The following is a 20,213-nucleotide window of genomic DNA, read 5'->3' on the forward strand; positions in this document are numbered from 1 at the left end:
CGCTGGGCGAACAACAACTGCCTTTAATCCCGACGACCCCAGTAGACACGATACACTACATACAAAACTGTTAAAACTATATCCAATCAGTGATATTTGGCTGTGGATATGCTGAAACTGCTTCAGTTACGGATTTCAATGCAGCAGTTTCAACAATATGGTTTTGATTGAGAGATTTCGGCTCTTATTTAAAGCAGGCCAAAGATCTGCATTATTTTTTGAGCTACTGTAGATGCGTGTGTTACTATAGTAGTTTGTAGTTATCCCCTAATAGACTACTAAAATTCAGCACAAAAAGAGTAATTTTCTGTTTCATATAAGATAACAATATTGGACTGTATCTCGGTGTACATCAGCGTGTCTGAAGTTAATGAGTGTAAACAGGTCAACAAGAAATCACGAAAAAGACATGATTAAAGAGTTACTCACTAAGACACATCAAGGTGCTTTAGGTTCGCCGGAGGTGGATTCACTGTGAGTTTCCGAAGTTCTGAAACGAAACGAACCCAATGATAAGTCACACACACACACACAATTATAAGCTGATTGATTATCGTTAAGCTTGCCTTCAGCTTTGAATTGACTCTTTTACCAAAAATTGCCAAACATTACGTTTGGTGTTACTGAAGCAAATATGACAGAAGAGCAAATATATTTCATAAGATATCACATAATAATATATTACATAACAAAGTCTTAATTATTCTTATAAGCCCTAAAAATTAGTTAAAATTTGAACACACATATTATAGCCCAGTAATTTATGCATAGCTCAATATAACTCTACTGAGAGAAGGTTCGGACAGTCAGAATGATAAACGAAGAAGGAATAATAGTGCAGATGAAAGAGGAAAAAGAACTGTGGAGTAATTATTTTGAAAATTTGCTGAACCCAGAAGTAAATGAGAATGAAGAAGAAACAGACGAACAGGAAGTAATAGCAGAGTTGGATGACAAGGATATAATATTGGAAGAGTTAGAGGAAGAACTGAAACGGACAAAGAATTGCAAATCTCCAGGGACAGATGAGCTAACACTATAAATTATAAGAGCAACAGGAGAAATAGGAATTCATTGGTTGAATAGAGTAAAGAGGTGTATTAGGAGATAAAAATGCATACCAGAGGACTGGACTAAAAGGAAAATAAAGGCATTTTTAAGACAGAAGAAAGGAAAATATATGAGAACCATAGGGGTATCTCTTTGATGTGCCATTGTGCAAAGTTGTATGAAAAGCTTTTGGGAAAGAAGGTAAGGAAGGGCATGACAGAAAAATGGCGAGAGCAGCAGCATGGATTTAGAGAGGCGAGGTCTACCATAGATCTGATTTCTGCCATAAGATAACTGATGGAAATAAAATACGAATTTGGGAAAGATCTAGAAATGATATTCCTGGATGTGGAGAAGACGCATGGCAGAGTTAGGATACAGAGTGTTTGATAAGCTTAGTACGAATCTAGGATCAAAGAAGTGTTAATAAGTAGAGCGAGGAGTTTGTATAAGGGGAAAAAGAAACATGGAGAGAACAGGAAGAGGAATAACGAAACGTTTTGACAAGTCAACAGAGAGAAGCAGGGTAGTGCATTGTCCTCATCGCTGTTTATTATAGTGTTTGGAGAGAATTATGAAGAAACTGGAAGAAGTATCGGAGCCAGAAAGATGAAGGCCATGCTATTTGCTGACGATTTGATGGTGTGGGGAGTAAAGGAAGGTGAGGTGTAATAAAAACTAACAGTATGGAGTGAGGAAGTGAAAAAGTTTGGTTTGAGATTTAGCACTAAAACGTTTGAAGTTATGGTCATGACAAGGAACAAAAAAATGAGCAAGGAGATGCATTTAATTAGATGGTGTTGAGTTGAAACAGGTAAAATCCTTCAAGTATCTATTAAGTTTCTTAGATGGAGGGGGCACAAACAAAGAAAAATGTTAAGGAGAGTACAACAAGGAGAATCATTCTTCAGGTATGTGAGAGATTTGGTATGGAAGAAGGAGGTGTCATAAAAATGCAAACAAGTGTTGTACAATAACTTCTACGTGCCCAAAGTCACTTATGGAGCAGAGACTTGGACTCTAGATGAAAGAGGTGCCTGGAAGGTCAGTGCAATAGGAATGAAGTTTATGAGAAGTATGTTGGCAAATATGAGGAGAGACCATATCAGGAATTAGATGGTGCAAGCTAGAGCAGGAGCATGTTACTTGAATGAGGTAATTGAAAAGGCAAGAATGAGATGGTATGGCCAAGTCAAGAGAATGGGAAAAGAGAGGCTTCCTAAAAAAATTATAGACTAAAGTACACACGAAGAAGACTCGAAGGAAGACCAAGGAGGAGGTGGAAAAAGCAAATATTTAAAGGAGTACAGGAGAGAGGATAAGACTGGAATAGAGTGAAGGAGGAGGAATGGTGGAGTGGAAAGGAGGCATTTTATTTTGCTGTCCCAGCCACAGACTAGAAGCAGCTGAGGATGATGATGATGATTTAACTCTACAGATATCATTATTATCTTAATAAATATTTTTCTGTTCACAATTTTGGTGCACGAAAATAAATCATTAACTTTATTTTAACTACTAAAAAGTCCATAAAGAAGGACATTTTCAAAACCAAGAGAAAAAAGAAATTGTTTGATGTGGTATTACTCATTAGTTGGTTCCACAAAAAAAAAAAAAAAGGTTGCCAGAATTTTTTAAACCAAACTACGATTCATTTGCTTACCATGTTTACTCTATTCTTTTATGTTGAAATATTCAGTCCCCACACATTTGTTCTTTGAGCAAGACATCCAAAATTGATGCAGATTATTAATTTTTCACGAACGAATTGAGAATATTAAGAAACAGGTTGGTGTAAAATCTCTGCTCGATCGGCTACATGAATTGCAACAAAAAATAGTGCCGCGGGGTTATAGCAGAGATGTAACAAGACTATGCTTCAAAGCCATCAATGGCCTAGAATTTTAGCGAATAGTTCAGCCAGTAATGGACAAATAGAAGCAAATTAACTATGAATGAGTAAGTAAAAACACCAGTTGCTTTCAAGGCTGTTAACCAAACTTACTCAGACACTGTGCCACCAGTTAAATTAACTGTTATCTGACTATAGTTGGTTGACCGAAATTCGAGCAGCGCGCAGATGTTTTAGCACAAGCTGGTGGTACATCGTAAAGTTGATACTAATTATTTGGTTGACTCTTCTAATTGATGTCATTAAGTCGCTTGTAGTACTAAATACTATAAATAGCGAATTTTGAATATGTTTGTCCAGAATAGCTGCCAGCTGTTGAAGGAAGACACGAGGATGGTAGAAATATATGTCCAAGTGAAGGCTGTTGTGTACTCATTATTTTCACGTGTAATAAATGTATATAATTTGTTCTGAAATTGCCTTTCGCCTCGTGCATCCCTGCTACTGTCCTTAAGCTGTGAAAAAGTCAAGTAAGTGGTCACGTGTTCGAGGAATAAAGAAGACGACTGACTGTTGTTGCCGGCGATGAGCGACACCAGCGCGCGGCCACACAGCGTCAGCTCGCGCAGGCAGTTCCTGGAGCACTGCACCGTCTCCAGTCGGCCGAGCGCACTCAGGTCCAGCATCTCGATGCTGTTCTCGCTCACGTCCAGCTGGGTCAGGTTCTGCAACACACCCCCATGCGTGTCCACTCGCGGTCGGTGTCGCCACCGATGGCGCGCTCGCCACCAGGGCACGCGACTTTAAATTCTCTTCTGGCGGAATTCTGACATGTTCTGCGTCTTCTGCGCCGACACATATGGGAAGGAATGAATTGGCTTAACGTCTTGTTGACATCGATGTCATTAGGGTGACGAGATGAGTGGACTGAACATTGACATAATGTATGGGTGAAGGAAACGAGAGTACCCCGAGGAAAACTGTTATGGTAGGAAATTCCTACCTAACGAGAATTCCCCAAAAGGCAGGACAACCGCAATACACGGGAGTCTAAGAGGTTGCATAACTCCTAGATCCCAGGAAACCCGAGGCTCACAGGCGACCGAGCCCTTAGCAACAACGCAGTGAGCGCTGATTGGCTCTAGATTATGTCACTTCAAGTCTGTGCTGATTGGCACTTGATGATATCACTCTGGGTTCGGCGGGTATAAATACGGGTTTGTTAGCAAGCAGCAAGCAGAATGTGCCTGGCTGCCAGCCAGAGGCTTCGGCTTATCACATTGCTCCGAAGAAGACAACAGATCGTCACGCTGCCGCCATCGCCCACGACGCCCGGGACTTCGCTACACCACGACGCTGCCGACTTAGAAAAATCCGCAACCGAGGCAGAAGGGAATCGCTGCTCCGCCACGAGAGACAGTCACCCTACATCCAGAGGCACCAACCGGACTCTGCCTGCGGAGGCAGCGCCGTCACCTCCGGAGTCTATCACCTCCATCCGCACTCAAGGTGGGACTTAGCCGAATTCCAACAAAGCCGTAAGTGGAACTTTAACTTTTCACACTGGATCGGGACTTAGCCGCAGACGACATATTACGAAGAAACGGACTTAACCTCAGAAGCCACGACTCGCCACCAATACTCGCCAGGAGCGAGTAGGAACTCGCTCGGAGAGTAATTTTGAGAAAAGCTGCTAATCAAATTTGAAGTCCTCAGGGGTGGGCGAATACCCCCTGAAGGAAAGTAGTGAAGGGAGCAGACTTTTGATTAGGGACACTCGCTCAGCGAGTGGCGAAGGAGCGAGTTGGCACAACGAGAGTGGAAGTCAACATATACATCGTCCGCATACAGCCAAGAGGGGTTTATAGGCAGCGTTGGCGAACTTACCCGGAATTGACTTTGTACATAGAGTAGTAAATTGATAGAGACAGGACTGAGACGCCGGATAACCGGAACTATAAAGACGAGTTGGCCGCACCTCAATAGTGTGTAGGTGAAAGCGCCACTAGGGATCTGACTTAAATGCTTATTATATAAATGGAGGGCGGACCCAAACTCGCGGCGTTGGTCTAAGTATTGAATTGTGTGTCATATAAAGATTGTGTGTAATTGAGTAAAGTTAAGTCTAGTTTGCAATTTTGGAAGTAACAGTAAATTAATTCAAAGAAAATAGAATACAAAATTACATTGTTTGTTGCCATAGCTAACATAATCTCTAAATGTCAGGGTTATTATTTGTTCTGCCTTGTACTCGTTGCATCAGAGTAAAAGTGTGTAATTTGTGTTCACAGAGATCGTAAGCCATTTGCAGTTAACCTGTTTCAGGTATTGAAGCAAACGGCGACGTATCAGTACGAAGTTTGCATGTTTGTCGTGTGCTATATTATAACCAATGAAAGCGTATTGTACACAAAACTGTTTAAGTTTCTTCGCAAGATAAAAACCCACCCCATCTCCCTTGGCAACTATGTTCGAGTCGCTGCAGGAGATGACAAAACCAAAAGACTCACGGCATCGTCCGCCAAGTTTTCCAGTTGCAACAAATCCGGGAATCGAACACAGAACACCTTGGTGGGAGGCGAGTGATCTCAACCTCTCTATCACAGCGACCCAATACTTGCAAGGCCTTTTAGGCACTCCTTTGGATACATCTCTGGCGGCCATAAAGCACATAAAAATTAAATGTTACGACAGGAACCGCAGTGGATGAAGATAAGTGATACTAACTATCAGGAAAGAAAAAATACACAATCTCAAAGGTTATTTTACAACTTCTCACTAACATAAACGAATGCAGTCTTCTCATATTAAATCCAGTAAAACAATTTGTAAAAAAATTATGTACGTAGTTCCATCAATAATATGTTGATCGCTTTATGAAACAATGCGCTGATATTTCGCAGTTAAACAATTCAAGCCTCAACTTAGTAGGTTCTCTCAGAAGGAAAGAATAAATCTGATCGCCCAGGTTTCAAAACCATACCGTAGGTTAACGAAGTGATGATACCTGATTATTAACTTCTTTTCACAAGACGATCATTCGCTCGCAATTTTCTAACAGAATTGACAAAATTATATGATATCAACAATAGACAATGCCATTTTGTTCACTATCGACACTCCAAAACAAACACCATTTCGCTAAAATTATGAAAATTTAAGCAGTATTTATAAGAAGGAGGGCATACAAATATATACTGTGGCTTTTTTAGCTCAACAATGAATAACCGGAATCTGCTATGACATGTTTTCAACAGTTCTATTGGCAAATATTTACATACTAAGAGACTCATTTTGACTCTCCATGCCACCTGAAGCTTTCACCAAATCCTGCACCACCATCCATTGCTTTGCATCTGGCATAATTAGCTGAGAGGAAGATATTTATTTCGCTTCATGTCTCGTCGTCTATGAGGCCATTAAGGACGGACGCTGACAACAAAAACAATGCAAAGAAACGGGAGGAGTTGGCCATGACCTAGTGTAAGAAACATTGCCAGATTTTCGGAGAACAGGCTGTCCACACGAATCTGTAATATTGTCGCGGTTCGAGATTTTTCAAGGTCTTCGAAATACAATTTGAATGCTTTGCTGTTGGGACTCAGAGCGGGTTGCTCTGTTCACTCGCTGTGCAAGTGGTGTGACCGAGTAATTGGGGCACGGGGCTGGCGCGGCGTGCTGCTGGTTTGCAGATTGCACAAATTCTTGAGCAGTTTGTTGTTCGGCCACGTGCCAGTCTCGCCTCACGTCGCGGTCACTTGGCCAGGCTCGCGCCACCGGCCGCGGTGTGGCCGCATGTGCTAGTGGAGGGGGAAGTCTGTTCAGCTGTCCTGGTTAGTTGTTTGTAAATTTGGTTCCAATAACCCTGGATTGTTCTGGTAGACGCGGTGGTGCACGGATGGTTTATAAGGGACCATGAGTGGTTAATCGGGGCTCACTCTGGGGGAGATACTGCCCCTCGGAGGTCCGAGTTGATAGTTAGAAGAGTTATGTGTTTGACTTAGACACACTGGGAAAGATCTATGCCCCTTCGTAACTAGAGTTTTCGAGAAGGAAGTTTGGATGGTACCGATGGCAAGAAATGGACCTAGTTACATGTTGAAATCGAGAGCAAGGAACTTAATATAATCAGCATGAGTACGATATAATTTTATTTAAGGCGTACATTTAATTCAAGTGTAATATTAGTCTAAGACCCGGTCGTACGAATAACGACAACGTTTGGTAACACTATATCTCGCTCTCTTTCTCTCGCTAATTGTTTTTAGTTTTGGATTGTGACTAACGTTCTATTTTTCTAAATACATCTGTAATCGTTAATGCTCAGTTTATTTTGGAACCTGAACATATTGATTTTAAGTTTAGATATTTATTTGTAAATAAATGTACTTTGTTATTGAATTAGTTTTAGTTAATGTAAGTCCTTAATTTTTGATAGTTGAACTTCCTTTAGAAGCAACTAGTATTGGATGATTGAAAATAAGAGATCTCGAGGATTTTACCTCTCGAAATGTTTAGCTCTACCATAAGAATTTTTATACACTGAGTTTACGTTTTCCCCGGTTATTTTATGGAGTTTACAGACACGCGCACCCTTATTTGTTTTAAATTTTGTATTTAATACACTATAATTTATTTAAATTTAAAACCCACGCATTACAATATAATTTCCCTGACTTTGCACGACCAAAATTACAAATTTCCTTGATTATTTATTAAATTCTAATAATTTACCTATGTTGCAAATTTCTGAAAGAAATAAAGAAATATTCATCCTCCACCATCCCCATAGATTCCTAGTTCAAACAGAACCTAGCATACATCATTGTATAGTGTGTATGACTAGGCACTAAAATCCAATTTAAACAATATACATATATCACAGTCTGTGTGATGGCAGACTGGAGCATTACATTTTTTCCTCAAATTACTATCACTGATGAATTTACATGACTTTTCCATTATATCAAGTAAAATCCCTGACTTTTCGTTACCAATTTCAAATTCCCTGACAGTCCTTGACTCTCCAGAACGTGTACACTTTGGAAGTGAAAACAAACATGTATCGACGGCGCCAAATCCTGAACTCAGAGCTGGGTTCGGAATCCAGGCTGTAATCCAAGGCACTCAAAACACCATACCTCAAAATTTCAATGTGAAGAAATAAAATGTCCACGGAGAAAGAAGCACAAGTTCTGATTGAGATTATTTTGGCGAAACTCGCAAACGCCATAACATTTTCCGAGTGCGCCACGGAAAGTCATAGTCTGCTAACTCGATGGCACAGAGATTGTATTCACCTGATCAATTGAGCCTAGGAAGATCGCAAGAGCTGGATGAGACCTCTGTTAAGGGTCAATGATGTAACATGCACACTGTCTTGGTGATACCTTGGTGGATTGACTACGAATGTGATCTTAGGGTTGATTTCCCTAGTACAATGCAGAAGAGTATTAAAAGGTGCAACACAATGCTAAACTGAGATTTTTTTTTCATGGCCTACTGTGGTGAATGGCCATACACTGATCTGCCTAGAAAGGAACAGTACCAAGCAATAAAATCTCATTCTGCTCCAAGAACTGAATTAAATATGACCACCGGTGACCAACTTTCACTACAACGCAGCTCTAAGTACAGTGAACTGCAATCCACATCACATTACGGACAATTTAACTTGCTGAAAGCTGAAGTCAAAATGCCACGACACGACACGACACGACAGGCCCGACACGCTCAGTAGTCAATCAAATACAAGGTCGCCGTGACGTCAACACGACGAAATACGCGCCCCGACGGCCCGCAAGAAGAAGATTGTGTTTCTATTTTCGTCGTGTCGTGCCGCACGAAGGTAAGCAAAACGAAAATCTCACAAAACTAAACTTCAAAAATATTTACGTACTTGGTAAATCTCTATGCTGAAATATGAAATTCCGTTTTTCGTGTGGGTACACTTTCACATTTGCAATGTGCCTTAATCTGTTCATTATTTTTACTTTTAATTACTCGCCTAGTTAACAGCATAATAATTTTTATATCCCTTACTAAAGTATTTAATCTCAATCTGTACCAGAGATGACTAATCGTTATTTTTTTGCACTCCAACTGCCAACAGGAAATAAAAGCTTTCTATATATGGCGTACACTGTTTTAAGCGCGTTATATACTGCATTTTATGGACGTATTTGCAAGGAAGATTTGTCGGCAGCCATATTAGAGTTCGTCGTTATATTGTCACCCCACTCTTATCTCTGTCGTGCTGGAACGATGTGTGGCGGCTGATCGTATCTGTCGTGTCGTGTTACGCTGTTAGCTAGGCAAGGAATTAAAAATAAACGTAATAAACAGTTGAAGATACATTACAAACGTGAAAGTTTACCCACGCGTAAAACGAAATGTCATTTTTCAGCATTGAGATTTACCAATTACGTAAATATTTGTTAAGCTTAGTTTTGTAAGATTTCCGTTTCGGTCGTGGCGTCGCGAATCCAGCTCTAATCCGCACTGCGCAGGAGTCCTTGCACCTCGCACGCCACCAAACGAAACTGTTGTCTGCACGTACTACGTTTAATAGTAGCGCAACGCAAACACGGTGCAGATGTTGCGTTTGGCGTTGAGGGTTCTGAGTGGTTCCGATCTCTGAGCCTTTCCCCTCGTGTGGCGAGGGCACAGGTGGTTCCGACAAGACTCTACCGAGGCGGTATACAAGTGGTTCGGAACCCACAGCAATCTTGGATATCGCGGCGTCTTAAGGCTAGGCCCTGTCTCCAGGCAGCCAGCGCTCTGGGCAGATAATCTTTAGTCCTTTTTTTAAGTTTCCCCAAAACATCAAAATATTTTGCAAATACAAACTTATTTACTATCAGTTTTAAAACAGCATATTATGCAACTAAATACTAAGGTTTTTTGAAAGATATTCGTCTTTTTTCTTATTTAAATTTTATAAATAATGGTTCATGAAATTTTATACGGCTGTTATAGCTATCGTAATAAAACATTAATTATAGTACATTATGTATTGTTAAACGCGTTTTAAATCAATTTATTAAGTATTTGATTTAAGGACCTAATATTTTTAAGCGCACTGCAATAGTTAGTACAAAATCACATTTCCCCTTGACATGTAAGATAATTTTTAAAATCAAAACATCATCATGCGTAAAAAATATTTTTTTGTTCCTAAAATTTTTTGGCCTTAAATTCTCCCGCCCTTTTGCGCAACGCATTACACCTCGAAAAATAACTTCCAGTAAATATCGGGTCGAGAAAATGTTGTTGTTCCGACAACAAACGAAACAGAGCTAGAGAGGTTTTGAGGGCCCCGCCTACCTGGGCACACTTCGGCGTGCCGAGACTCACCATGAGTAGGCACACTTCGGCGTGCCGAGACTCACCATGAGTAGGCACACTTCGGCGTGCCGAGACTCACCATGAGTAGGCACACTTCGGCGTGCCGAGACTCACCATGAGTAGGCACACTTCGGCGTGCCGAGACTCACCATGAGTAGGCACACTTCGGCGTGCCGAGACTCACCATGAGTAGGCACACTTCGGCGTGCCGAGACTCACCATGAGTAGGCACACTTCGGCGTGCCGAGACTCACCATGAGTAGGCACACTTCGGCGTGCCGAGACTCACCATGAGTAGGCACACTTCGGCGTGCCGAGACTCACCATGAGTAGGCACACTTCGGCGTGCCGAGACTCACCATGAGTAGGCACACTTCGGCGTGCCGAGACTCACCATGAGTAGGCACACTTCGGCGTGCCGAGACTCACCATGAGTAGGCACACTTCGGCGTGCCGAGACTCACCATGAGTAGGCACACTTCGGCGTGCCGAGACTCACCATGAGTAGGCACACTTCGGCGTGCCGAGACTCACCATGAGTAGGCACACTTCGGCGTGCCGAGACTCACCATGAGTAGGCACACTTCGGCGTGCCGAGACTCACCATGAGTAGGCACACTTCGGCGTGCCGAGACTCACCATGAGTAGGCACACTTCGGCGTGCCGAGACTCACCATGAGTAGGCACACTTCGGCGTGCCGAGACTCACCATGAGTAGGCACACTTCGGCGTGCCGAGACTCACCATGAGTAGGCACACTTCGGCGTGCCGAGACTCACCATGAGTAGGCACACTTCGGCGTGCCGAGACTCACCATGAGTAGGCACACTTCGGCGTGCCGAGACTCACCATGAGTAGGCACACTTCGGCGTGCCGAGACTCACCATGAGTAGGCACACTTCGGCGTGCCGAGACTCACCATGAGTAGGCACACTTCGGCGTGCCGAGACTCACCATGAGTAGGCACACTTCGGCGTGCCGAGACTCACCATGAGTAGGCACACTTCGGCGTGCCGAGACTCACCATGAGTAGGCACACTTCGGCGTGCCGAGACTCACCATGAGTAGGCACACTTCGGCGTGCCGAGACTCACCATGAGTAGGCACACTTCGGCGTGCCGAGACTCACCATGAGTAGGCACACTTCGGCGTGCCGAGACTCACCATGAGTAGGCACACTTCGGCGTGCCGAGACTCACCATGAGTAGGCACACTTCGGCGTGCCGAGACTCACCATGAGTAGGCACACTTCGGCGTGCCGAGACTCACCATGAGTAGGCACACTTCGGCGTGCCGAGACTCACCATGAGTAGGCACACTTCGGCGTGCCGAGACTCACCATGAGTAGGCACACTTCGGCGTGCCGAGACTCACCATGAGTAGGCACACTTCGGCGTGCCGAGACTCACCATGAGTAGGCACACTTCGGCGTGCCGAGACTCACCATGAGTAGGCACACTTCGGCGTGCCGAGACTCACCATGAGTAGGCACACTTCGGCGTGCCGAGACTCACCATGAGTAGGCACACTTCGGCGTGCCGAGACTCACCATGAGTAGGCACACTTCGGCGTGCCGAGACTCACCATGAGTAGGCACACTTCGGCGTGCCGAGACTCACCATGAGTAGGCACACTTCGGCGTGCCGAGACTCACCATGAGTAGGCACACTTCGGCGTGCCGAGACTCACCATGAGTAGGCACACTTCGGCGTGCCGAGACTCACCATGAGTAGGCACACTTCGGCGTGCCGAGACTCACCATGAGTAGGCACACTTCGGCGTGCCGAGACTCACCATGAGTAGGCACACTTCGGCGTGCCGAGACTCACCATGAGTAGGCACACTTCGGCGTGCCGAGACTCACCATGAGTAGGCACACTTCGGCGTGCCGAGACTCACCATGAGTAGGCACACTTCGGCGTGCCGAGACTCACCATGAGTAGGCACACTTCGGCGTGCCGAGACTCACCATGAGTAGGCACACTTCGGCGTGCCGAGACTCACCATGAGTAGGCACACTTCGGCGTGCCGAGACTCACCATGAGTAGGCACACTTCGGCGTGCCGAGACTCACCATGAGTAGGCACACTTCGGCGTGCCGAGACTCACCATGAGTAGGCACACTTCGGCGTGCCGAGACTCACCATGAGTAGGCACACTTCGGCGTGCCGAGACTCACCATGAGTAGGCACACTTCGGCGTGCCGAGACTCACCATGAGTAGGCACACTTCGGCGTGCCGAGACTCACCATGAGTAGGCACACTTCGGCGTGCCGAGACTCACCATGAGTAGGCACACTTCGGCGTGCCGAGACTCACCATGAGTAGGCACACTTCGGCGTGCCGAGACTCACCATGAGTAGGCACACTTCGGCGTGCCGAGACTCACCATGAGTAGGCACACTTCGGCGTGCCGAGACTCACCATGAGTAGGCACACTTCGGCGTGCCGAGACTCACCATGAGTAGGCAGAATAAATATATCTCGCGATTAAAAAAAAAAAAAAAAAAAAAAAAAAAAGTTTGTCTGTAAAGTCGGTTTACGGACAATAGTTTAACTTGACAACGTCATAACAAAACATTGATAAAATATTTGCATACTTTTATGAATAAAATTGAATCATTTTTATTGAATTATCACTATTTTGTATGGATACAAAGAAGGAGTGAAATTAAGTCTACAATTTAATTGATAAATTTACTTTTATTTGCACTCATTAATTCATTTATGTTTATTACTTTAACGAAGAGATTATTTCAACTATAACTTTTATACATGTTTGTATTTAACTTCTTCCAATCTGTGTTATTCTGTTAAGGATAGGACGATGATAGGAAAAGCAGGAAACCAATGGGTGTGTTTCAAGGATGATGTGAAGGAAAATGGCTTACCCAACACCAAGATTCAGTCAAAAATAATACATTTGCGCCACGGACTCAGCAGCAATGCTGGGAGGAACGGGTTAGCAAAGATAAATGAAAATGTTACATTGAAATGCATGAAAACAGAATCACGCCACGGACTCGGTCGCAATGCCATAGGAGGTTCAGGTTAGCAAAAGAGCAATATAAAATGAGCGTAACGGGACAAAGCGAAACGGGACAATGTGCGTAACGGGACACTTTTTTTTTCTTCCGTGCAGCCGGCGTCCATCGATTTATTAGACGTTGTCACGTCAAAAAATAAAAAAAAACTGAAAGCATTTAAGGATACGCTGGTGGTGGATGAGTAGTTCTAGTTCCGAATTACGTTTTTTTTTTTTTTAACGAATTTGTAAATGTTTTAGGCACACACATGTGGAGCCGCCGGGACACGCGCCGGACGAGCAGGGACACGCGCGCCTCATACCTGGAAGGGCGAGCCGTCGAGCCGCAGGTCGCGCAAGGCGCTGCCAGGCCGCAGGCGCAGCGCCAGGCCGGCGCGGGGCCGCGGCATGAGCGCCTTGTGCGATGACACGACCCGCTCGTAGGGGCGCCGGCGGGCCGCCTCGCACAGCGGGCAGCGCAGCGGCGGGGCGTGGAGCCGCCGCGACACCATGGCGGCCGGGGCGCTCTGTCGCCCGCGCTAGTCAGCACACACCGCGCGCGACTAGGGACCCCCGCGGGGCAACTGGGGGAGAAATCAACCGGCGGCGACCGGCCCCCGCGGTTGCTACAGTTCGCTTCCGGAGCCGGCAGGAAAAGGACGGCCCTCCCTCCCCTCGGGCCTGTGGGAAACCTTGGTGGAGGGGAAGGTGAGGTAACCAGGGAAGTTGTTATGAGAAAGGGAGGGACCTCTTCGTCGCGTGGTTGCGGCACCCACCCCTCCCTGCGGCGGGATTCCCGCGCATTCGTTAATAATACTCGGCGTTCGCGGCCCGCGCTCTCCCCGACCGCACAGCTGGCGAGAGGCCGTGGAACCAGCAGGAGACGGCACCGCGGCTCGCAAACAACCGCGAGATAGAATAACGCATGCCTATACGGATAATGAAGACTTAGTTCTCGTAACTTGTGCTTCCAAATGTGCTGCCTTTTTGTTGATGGTGCTTCCAAATGTGCTTCCTTTTTGTTGATTATGCTTCCAAAATGTGCTGCCTTTTTGTTGATTATGCTTCTAAAATGTGCTGCCTTTTTGATTGTGCTTCTAAAATGTGCTGCCTTTTTGATTGTGCTTCCAAAATGTGCTGCCTTTTTGATTGTGCTTCCAAAATGTGCTGCCTTTTTGATGATGGTGCTTCCAAATGTGCTTCCTTTTTGTTGATTGTGCTTCTAAAATGTGCTGTCTTTTTGATTGTGCTTCCAAAATGTGCTGCCTTTTTGATGATGGTGCTTCCAAATGTGCTTCCTTTTTGATTGTGCTTCCAAATGTGTTTTCAACTAACTCCAGTAAATGATGTTACCAAGAGTTGGAGCTATTATAGCTAATGAATGTATTTAAATCCAGTTGGAGCTAGTTTTAGTCACATATTTTGCGGAAATAATACTTATTATTATTTTGACTGGAAGAGTTACTGTTTCACACGACTCAGCGGTGATTATTGTTCCTTATCGATTATCCACTTTATATCAAAGCTTTATGATGCGCATCTTCGAAAATTATTATAAAAAAATGTTTTGGTGTTTGTACAGTTTCAAAATCACAAACACGTTCAAGTAATCACTTTATTTTAATATTTTACGTTAAAATACAGTTGGATATGTTACACGGGATAATAGCTGCTGGGAACAATGTTCCTCAAAGTTGTATACAAATTTTAGAAATAAAATTAATTAAAATGGTAATTCTACAGCTTTGCATCACAAACACACCCAAGTCCTTTCTTTAGTATATATATATATATATATATATATATATATATATATATATATATATATATATAAAGCTTTTTCTATAGTGCTTTATAGAGTCTAGACTACATACAGACCACCAAATTTTAGATATATACAGGTAAATAACTATACACTGGCAGAACAACGTCTGTCGGGATCTGAAAGTGATATAAATTATTTTGCACACTTGACATTCAAATTAAGAAGACAATTACTAACTAAATCTGATTTCGAAAAAGGTCCCCTTCACCCTGTGTTCAGCCCGGGCAACGCCGGGTACTGCAGCTAGTATATATGTACCCGGCGTTGCCGGGGCTGAACACAGGAAGAAGGGAACCTTTTTCGAAATCAGATTTAGTTAGTAATTGTCTTCTTAATTTGAATGTCAAGTGTGCAAAAAAATTTATATCACTTTCAGATCCCGACAGACGTTGTTCTGCCAGTGTATAGTTATTTACCTGTATATATCTAAAATTTGGTGGTCTGTATGTAGTCTAGACTCTATCAAGCACTATAGAAAAAGCTTAAAAATAAGAGATTACTAATATTGAAAAGATTCCATTGTCTAGCTAATGCTCGGCATGCTTTGCAATGCCTCATTCAGTTTTGTTTTGTAATATGTTTCAAGTAGTTGCACATATAAGAATCATCTATCCATCTCTCTAAATATATATTTATCTCTATCTACATCTATATATCTATGTATATCTCTATCTATCTACATATATACATATATAACTCCCACTATCTCTATCTCTTCTATATATAAATCTCTATATAGCTCTATACATCTATATATCTCTTTATCTAACCCATTTCATTCTCTATACCTCGCTCTATCTCAACTTATCTCTCTGTCTCTCTATATATATCACTCTACCTCTGTCTCTTTTTTATATTTAAATAAATTGTGTCATGCGTGCGCACTTATACAACAAAAGCAGACGAAGTGCCGCTATATAATATGAAATAAACACATTTTTTGAAACGAATTGTGCTCCAACTATTGCAAAATAGTTATACCATCTCAGAAACCTTCACGGGCATGCGCATAACAACTCACCAAAATTTCATCACAATCGGATGAATGGTATAGGAACGCATACGGCACAAACAAACGAAAATTAAAGACATGACAAACGCATCAAACGATGGTGCGTTTAAAATTCAAGGCAACTAACTCTATCTATTGACGAAGTTAAGAACAAAACTGTTATTAGCGCCTTTATTTTGCTAGCCGCTGCGAGCTCCACTAAGCGGGCTGGTCTCACCAAGGAGAAAAAATATGAATTTGCCAGACATTACCTACTATGTGTATAATTGTGTAGCAGACAAAGAGAAATGACACTCACTCACTATGTGTATGTCTATGACCTATGATTTTTTCTGTTATGAAATTAAATTATCACTTTTTCACTCCCTTAGGGATGGAATTTCATTTTAATATGTGGTATATGTGTTAATCCAGGTAATGAGCTCGCTGTAGGCGGGGAAGGTTGATCAAGTGTTAATTGATCAGCTATCGACCGGGGTTGAAAAATATAAAAATCTATTAAAAATTAGGGATTGGTGATAGAAGGGAGAAATTTAAGGTTGTATGTATTTTTTAATGGCACATTATAAAAAAAATTTTAAAAAAATTTTGTCCAAAAATAAAAAAAAATGTTAGGGATGGACAACCCTTATCACTTAGGGGTATAAAAATAGATAGTAGCCGATTCTCAGACCTACTGAATATGCATACAAAATTTGATAAAAATTGGTCAAGCCGTTTCGGAGGAGTATGGTAACTAACACTGTGACACGAGAATTTTATATATAAGATATTAAATACAATTGGATATGCAATAAGGAACAGTTGTCGATGTATCTATTGTAACGCAACAACTGCGTTCGCAGAGATAATACATATATTATTTCTAAATTAGTTATATGTACTAATTTTCAAACCTTTAATAATTTTAATCATATATTAAGATTTACTTGTAAATACCTTATGTAAATTTAAAAAAAAAATGTTTCGTTGTTCATTTATACTTTTCATAAAAAATTAACAAAATTCTACACACTACTGCGAAACAGATGCTGTAACAAAATTATTTTTTTGTTATTCAATGTGGAGGAAAATTTATTTTGTAAACTTAAATATATAAAACTGTGCCAACGAAACCAATTTAATTGGTCAACTGAAACCTTCTTGCAGAAATATCTCTTATCCAATCGACTTTTAATATTTATTTTGTCAAATACATACAAACAGATATACTGTTGAGGGATACAAGCCTTTCCGTCTGCGCAGAGACGTCAGACCACGAACTCAACAGATTATGCTTACATCGGGCAAACGGCTACCGAAGGGCCGTATCAAGAATGACGAAGCAACAATAGCGATCATGATGCAGCTCCAAGCTTACGATAACCAGAAACCGTCACATTTTAGAACATTTTTTCCCGAACATTATCGGGCCGTGACGCTCGCGACATGTCGTTAGAGCCGAGATATTATGGTTAAATATTTTAACAAGTTTCGTTGTTTTTATTTATATTTTTAACTATAAATATTGAATATATAGGATTACCCAAATATCAAAACAATAGATGATGCCATTGGAACCACAAAACCTTATGTAGGTTTTAAGCAGTGGAAAAAAGAATAGATATTTGATTGAGTGTATTAAGTTTATTTCTGGTGCCAAACTACTTAAAAATTATTATTTTTTTGTCACTGTTTTATTATTTCAATACCATCAATACGAATAAAAAACCAATGTTGAATGTTGAAAGCCCAAAACCATTAAAATTATATATTTTCTTGTATTGTTTCTCTGTAAGCCTTTGGCCAGGTTAGCATGTTCCAGTTAAATAAATATATTTAGATGTATGCTTGCATGTTTAATATAAGAATATGCCTATCAAAGCTATATAAAATTTATGCAAATGCAAATTTTAACAGATATATGCTCAGCATATTATAATGCAAGGCATACTATATATATATATATATTATATGTATGTATGTGTGTGTTAATCGTCCAAATGTAACATTCAATGGACTGGATTTTCTAGTCTTTTCTTGGTTTTCTCCGAGTGCACCTGATTACACCTGTCAAGACGTCTGTTGGTGTTCTCCGTGTGCTTCAGGTTATTTCTGAGAAAACAATCGCTGCATGCATTTTTTTAAATTTCGAAATGAGACATTTAAATGTATTCAGAGTTTCGTTAAATTGACGAATGCCTGTCACCAAATCACAGAACTTTTTATCACGTGAACGTCAAACGAAATATGATACAATACTGAGTCGATTATTGTGCCTTGACACAACTGAGAAACACTACCTATCATGCAAGACGGATTTCTTTCTCTTTTATTTATAGCGAAGCGTTCCTTCTCTTGCGACCGTGAGACAGCATCCCGCATTATACATAAAAAATATATAACATTTACCTCGACGTAACATGTGGCATCATCTGTTGGTAGGAATAGGAATAAGCCAATAGTTATGTCTGGTGAGAACAACCAGGCAGGGAGTTGGACACGTCAACTCGGATAGCTCTGGGGGACAGAATTGTCAAAGGAAAGGGGGGGGGGGGGGAGGAAATGCGCTCAACATAACGCTACGAATCGACTGTACGTCGAAGGTAACGCGGTACTACGAGACTCAAGGACAGAGAGATCATGCGCGGCGGACAGACCAGGCCGGAGTGCCGACGGGGCGGTAGGTACTCCCCCCACTGCGGCTCCCAGTCGAGGTGACGCTCGGCCAAGATAACCAATCCGCGTCTCCAGCCCTCCAACTTGCCCCGCCCACCTCCCTTGAGAGTGTACGCGCTGAAATGTGGTGAGCAGACACGAATCACAAGTAGTTTTCGCACCCGCCACTAGAATTCATTGCCGGAGCACCTACGTTCGACTATCGAATCATTCCATTTGTAGACATTAATTTTAAACTACATAATGAAACACCTACAATAAAAGCGAAAAATACTTGAAAAAAAAAATAATAAACCCCGTATTTTGGACCTGATTTGCGACAATATATCTTATTAAAATACTTTCATCTTGTTAAAAATCATTAAACAGTTAATACTATAAAGTTGAATTTTGGTTCGCGTCATCCGCCACAGACGACAGCGCCATGGTTACACGTTTCCGTTTTATTCGCGAAGTTACTTCTACTAAATGCCGAATACCTAGAGCTAGGTTGTTTGTTATACATCAAAAATATATGAAATAAATTGATAACACCCACCCAGAAAGGTGGTTTTTAATTAGGGGGGGGGGGGGATTTGCCAAGATCTATATCCATGGCTGTCCCCTCAGTACTACACCTCACACCAGGAGCGCAAATTTGCAGGATTCGCAAGGGGTGGCCCGCGGAAATTCGTTAGTTGAGAAAGGCCCCCCCGGTGGATGTATCGCGACGTCGCACGACCTGAGTTTTTTTTTTGCGCGTGTGTTTTAACTGACACAAGTCATCCATCGGTAGGGTGCTTTTATGTTGTATACTGCTTTTTTTTTTGGCCTATATGCATACAATGAGTAGAAAACTTTAAAACGTGATAACGTCTTATAAATCTATGAACGCCGGCTGCACGCAAAGGAAAGCATGACTCATTGTCACGTTCCGCCCGAGCCGAGCGTGCAAGAACCGGCCAACCACCGTGCGAGAAAATCTTCTATAATATCAAACATGTTAAGGCGGGCTTTCTAAAGGCAGCAATTTAAAAAAAAATTGATTTATTTGTCCAATTTCGTCATTTCTAATTAACAATTTATTTTCATTGATTTGATTTCAGTTTATTTCTATAACTAATTGTTCGTGATTATATTAAAACAAATTATTTCAATTAAATTTGCAAAAACTGTAAATAATATTTGAAAATTAAAAAGTATGCAATTTTTCATCAATGTTTTTCTTATGACGTTATGACGTAAAATTATCGTCCGTAAACCGACTTTACAGACAACCCCCCTTATTTTTTTCTTCTTCCATAAAACACAGTTTTGATGTTTACGTTTATCAACCCCCGTTTCGCAGTCATGGCTTGGCAAGTGCAAGCGGGCCCCCTGGTGGGGGTTCAAGGCCCACGAGAGCATGAGAGCACGCATTGCCTCCCGGGCGCCGCAGAGGAGACGAGCCGTCGAGAAAGGCGAG

At 42.2% G+C, this 20,213-nt stretch overlaps 1 protein-coding gene across 1 annotated transcript in view; it reads right to left on the minus strand.

Annotated features, from left to right (window-relative positions):
• LOC134528043 (protein phosphatase PHLPP-like protein) overlaps nucleotides 1-20,213 on the minus strand; it is a 120,473-nt gene that overhangs the window by 38,051 nt on the left and 62,209 nt on the right. Inside the window, exons 4-5 of the mRNA XM_063361245.1 lie at nucleotides 3,474-3,627; nucleotides 430-490 (exon numbers count right to left, since the gene is read on the minus strand). Coding sequence (XP_063217315.1) covers nucleotides 430-490; nucleotides 3,474-3,627 — 215 coding nt within the window. The remainder of the gene's footprint in view (nucleotides 1-429; nucleotides 491-3,473; nucleotides 3,628-20,213) is intronic.

The sequence above is a fragment of the Bacillus rossius genome, chromosome 1, assembly GCF_032445375.1.
Source record: "Bacillus rossius redtenbacheri isolate Brsri chromosome 1, Brsri_v3, whole genome shotgun sequence".
Classification (NCBI taxonomy): Eukaryota; Metazoa; Arthropoda; class Insecta; order Phasmatodea; family Bacillidae; genus Bacillus; species Bacillus rossius.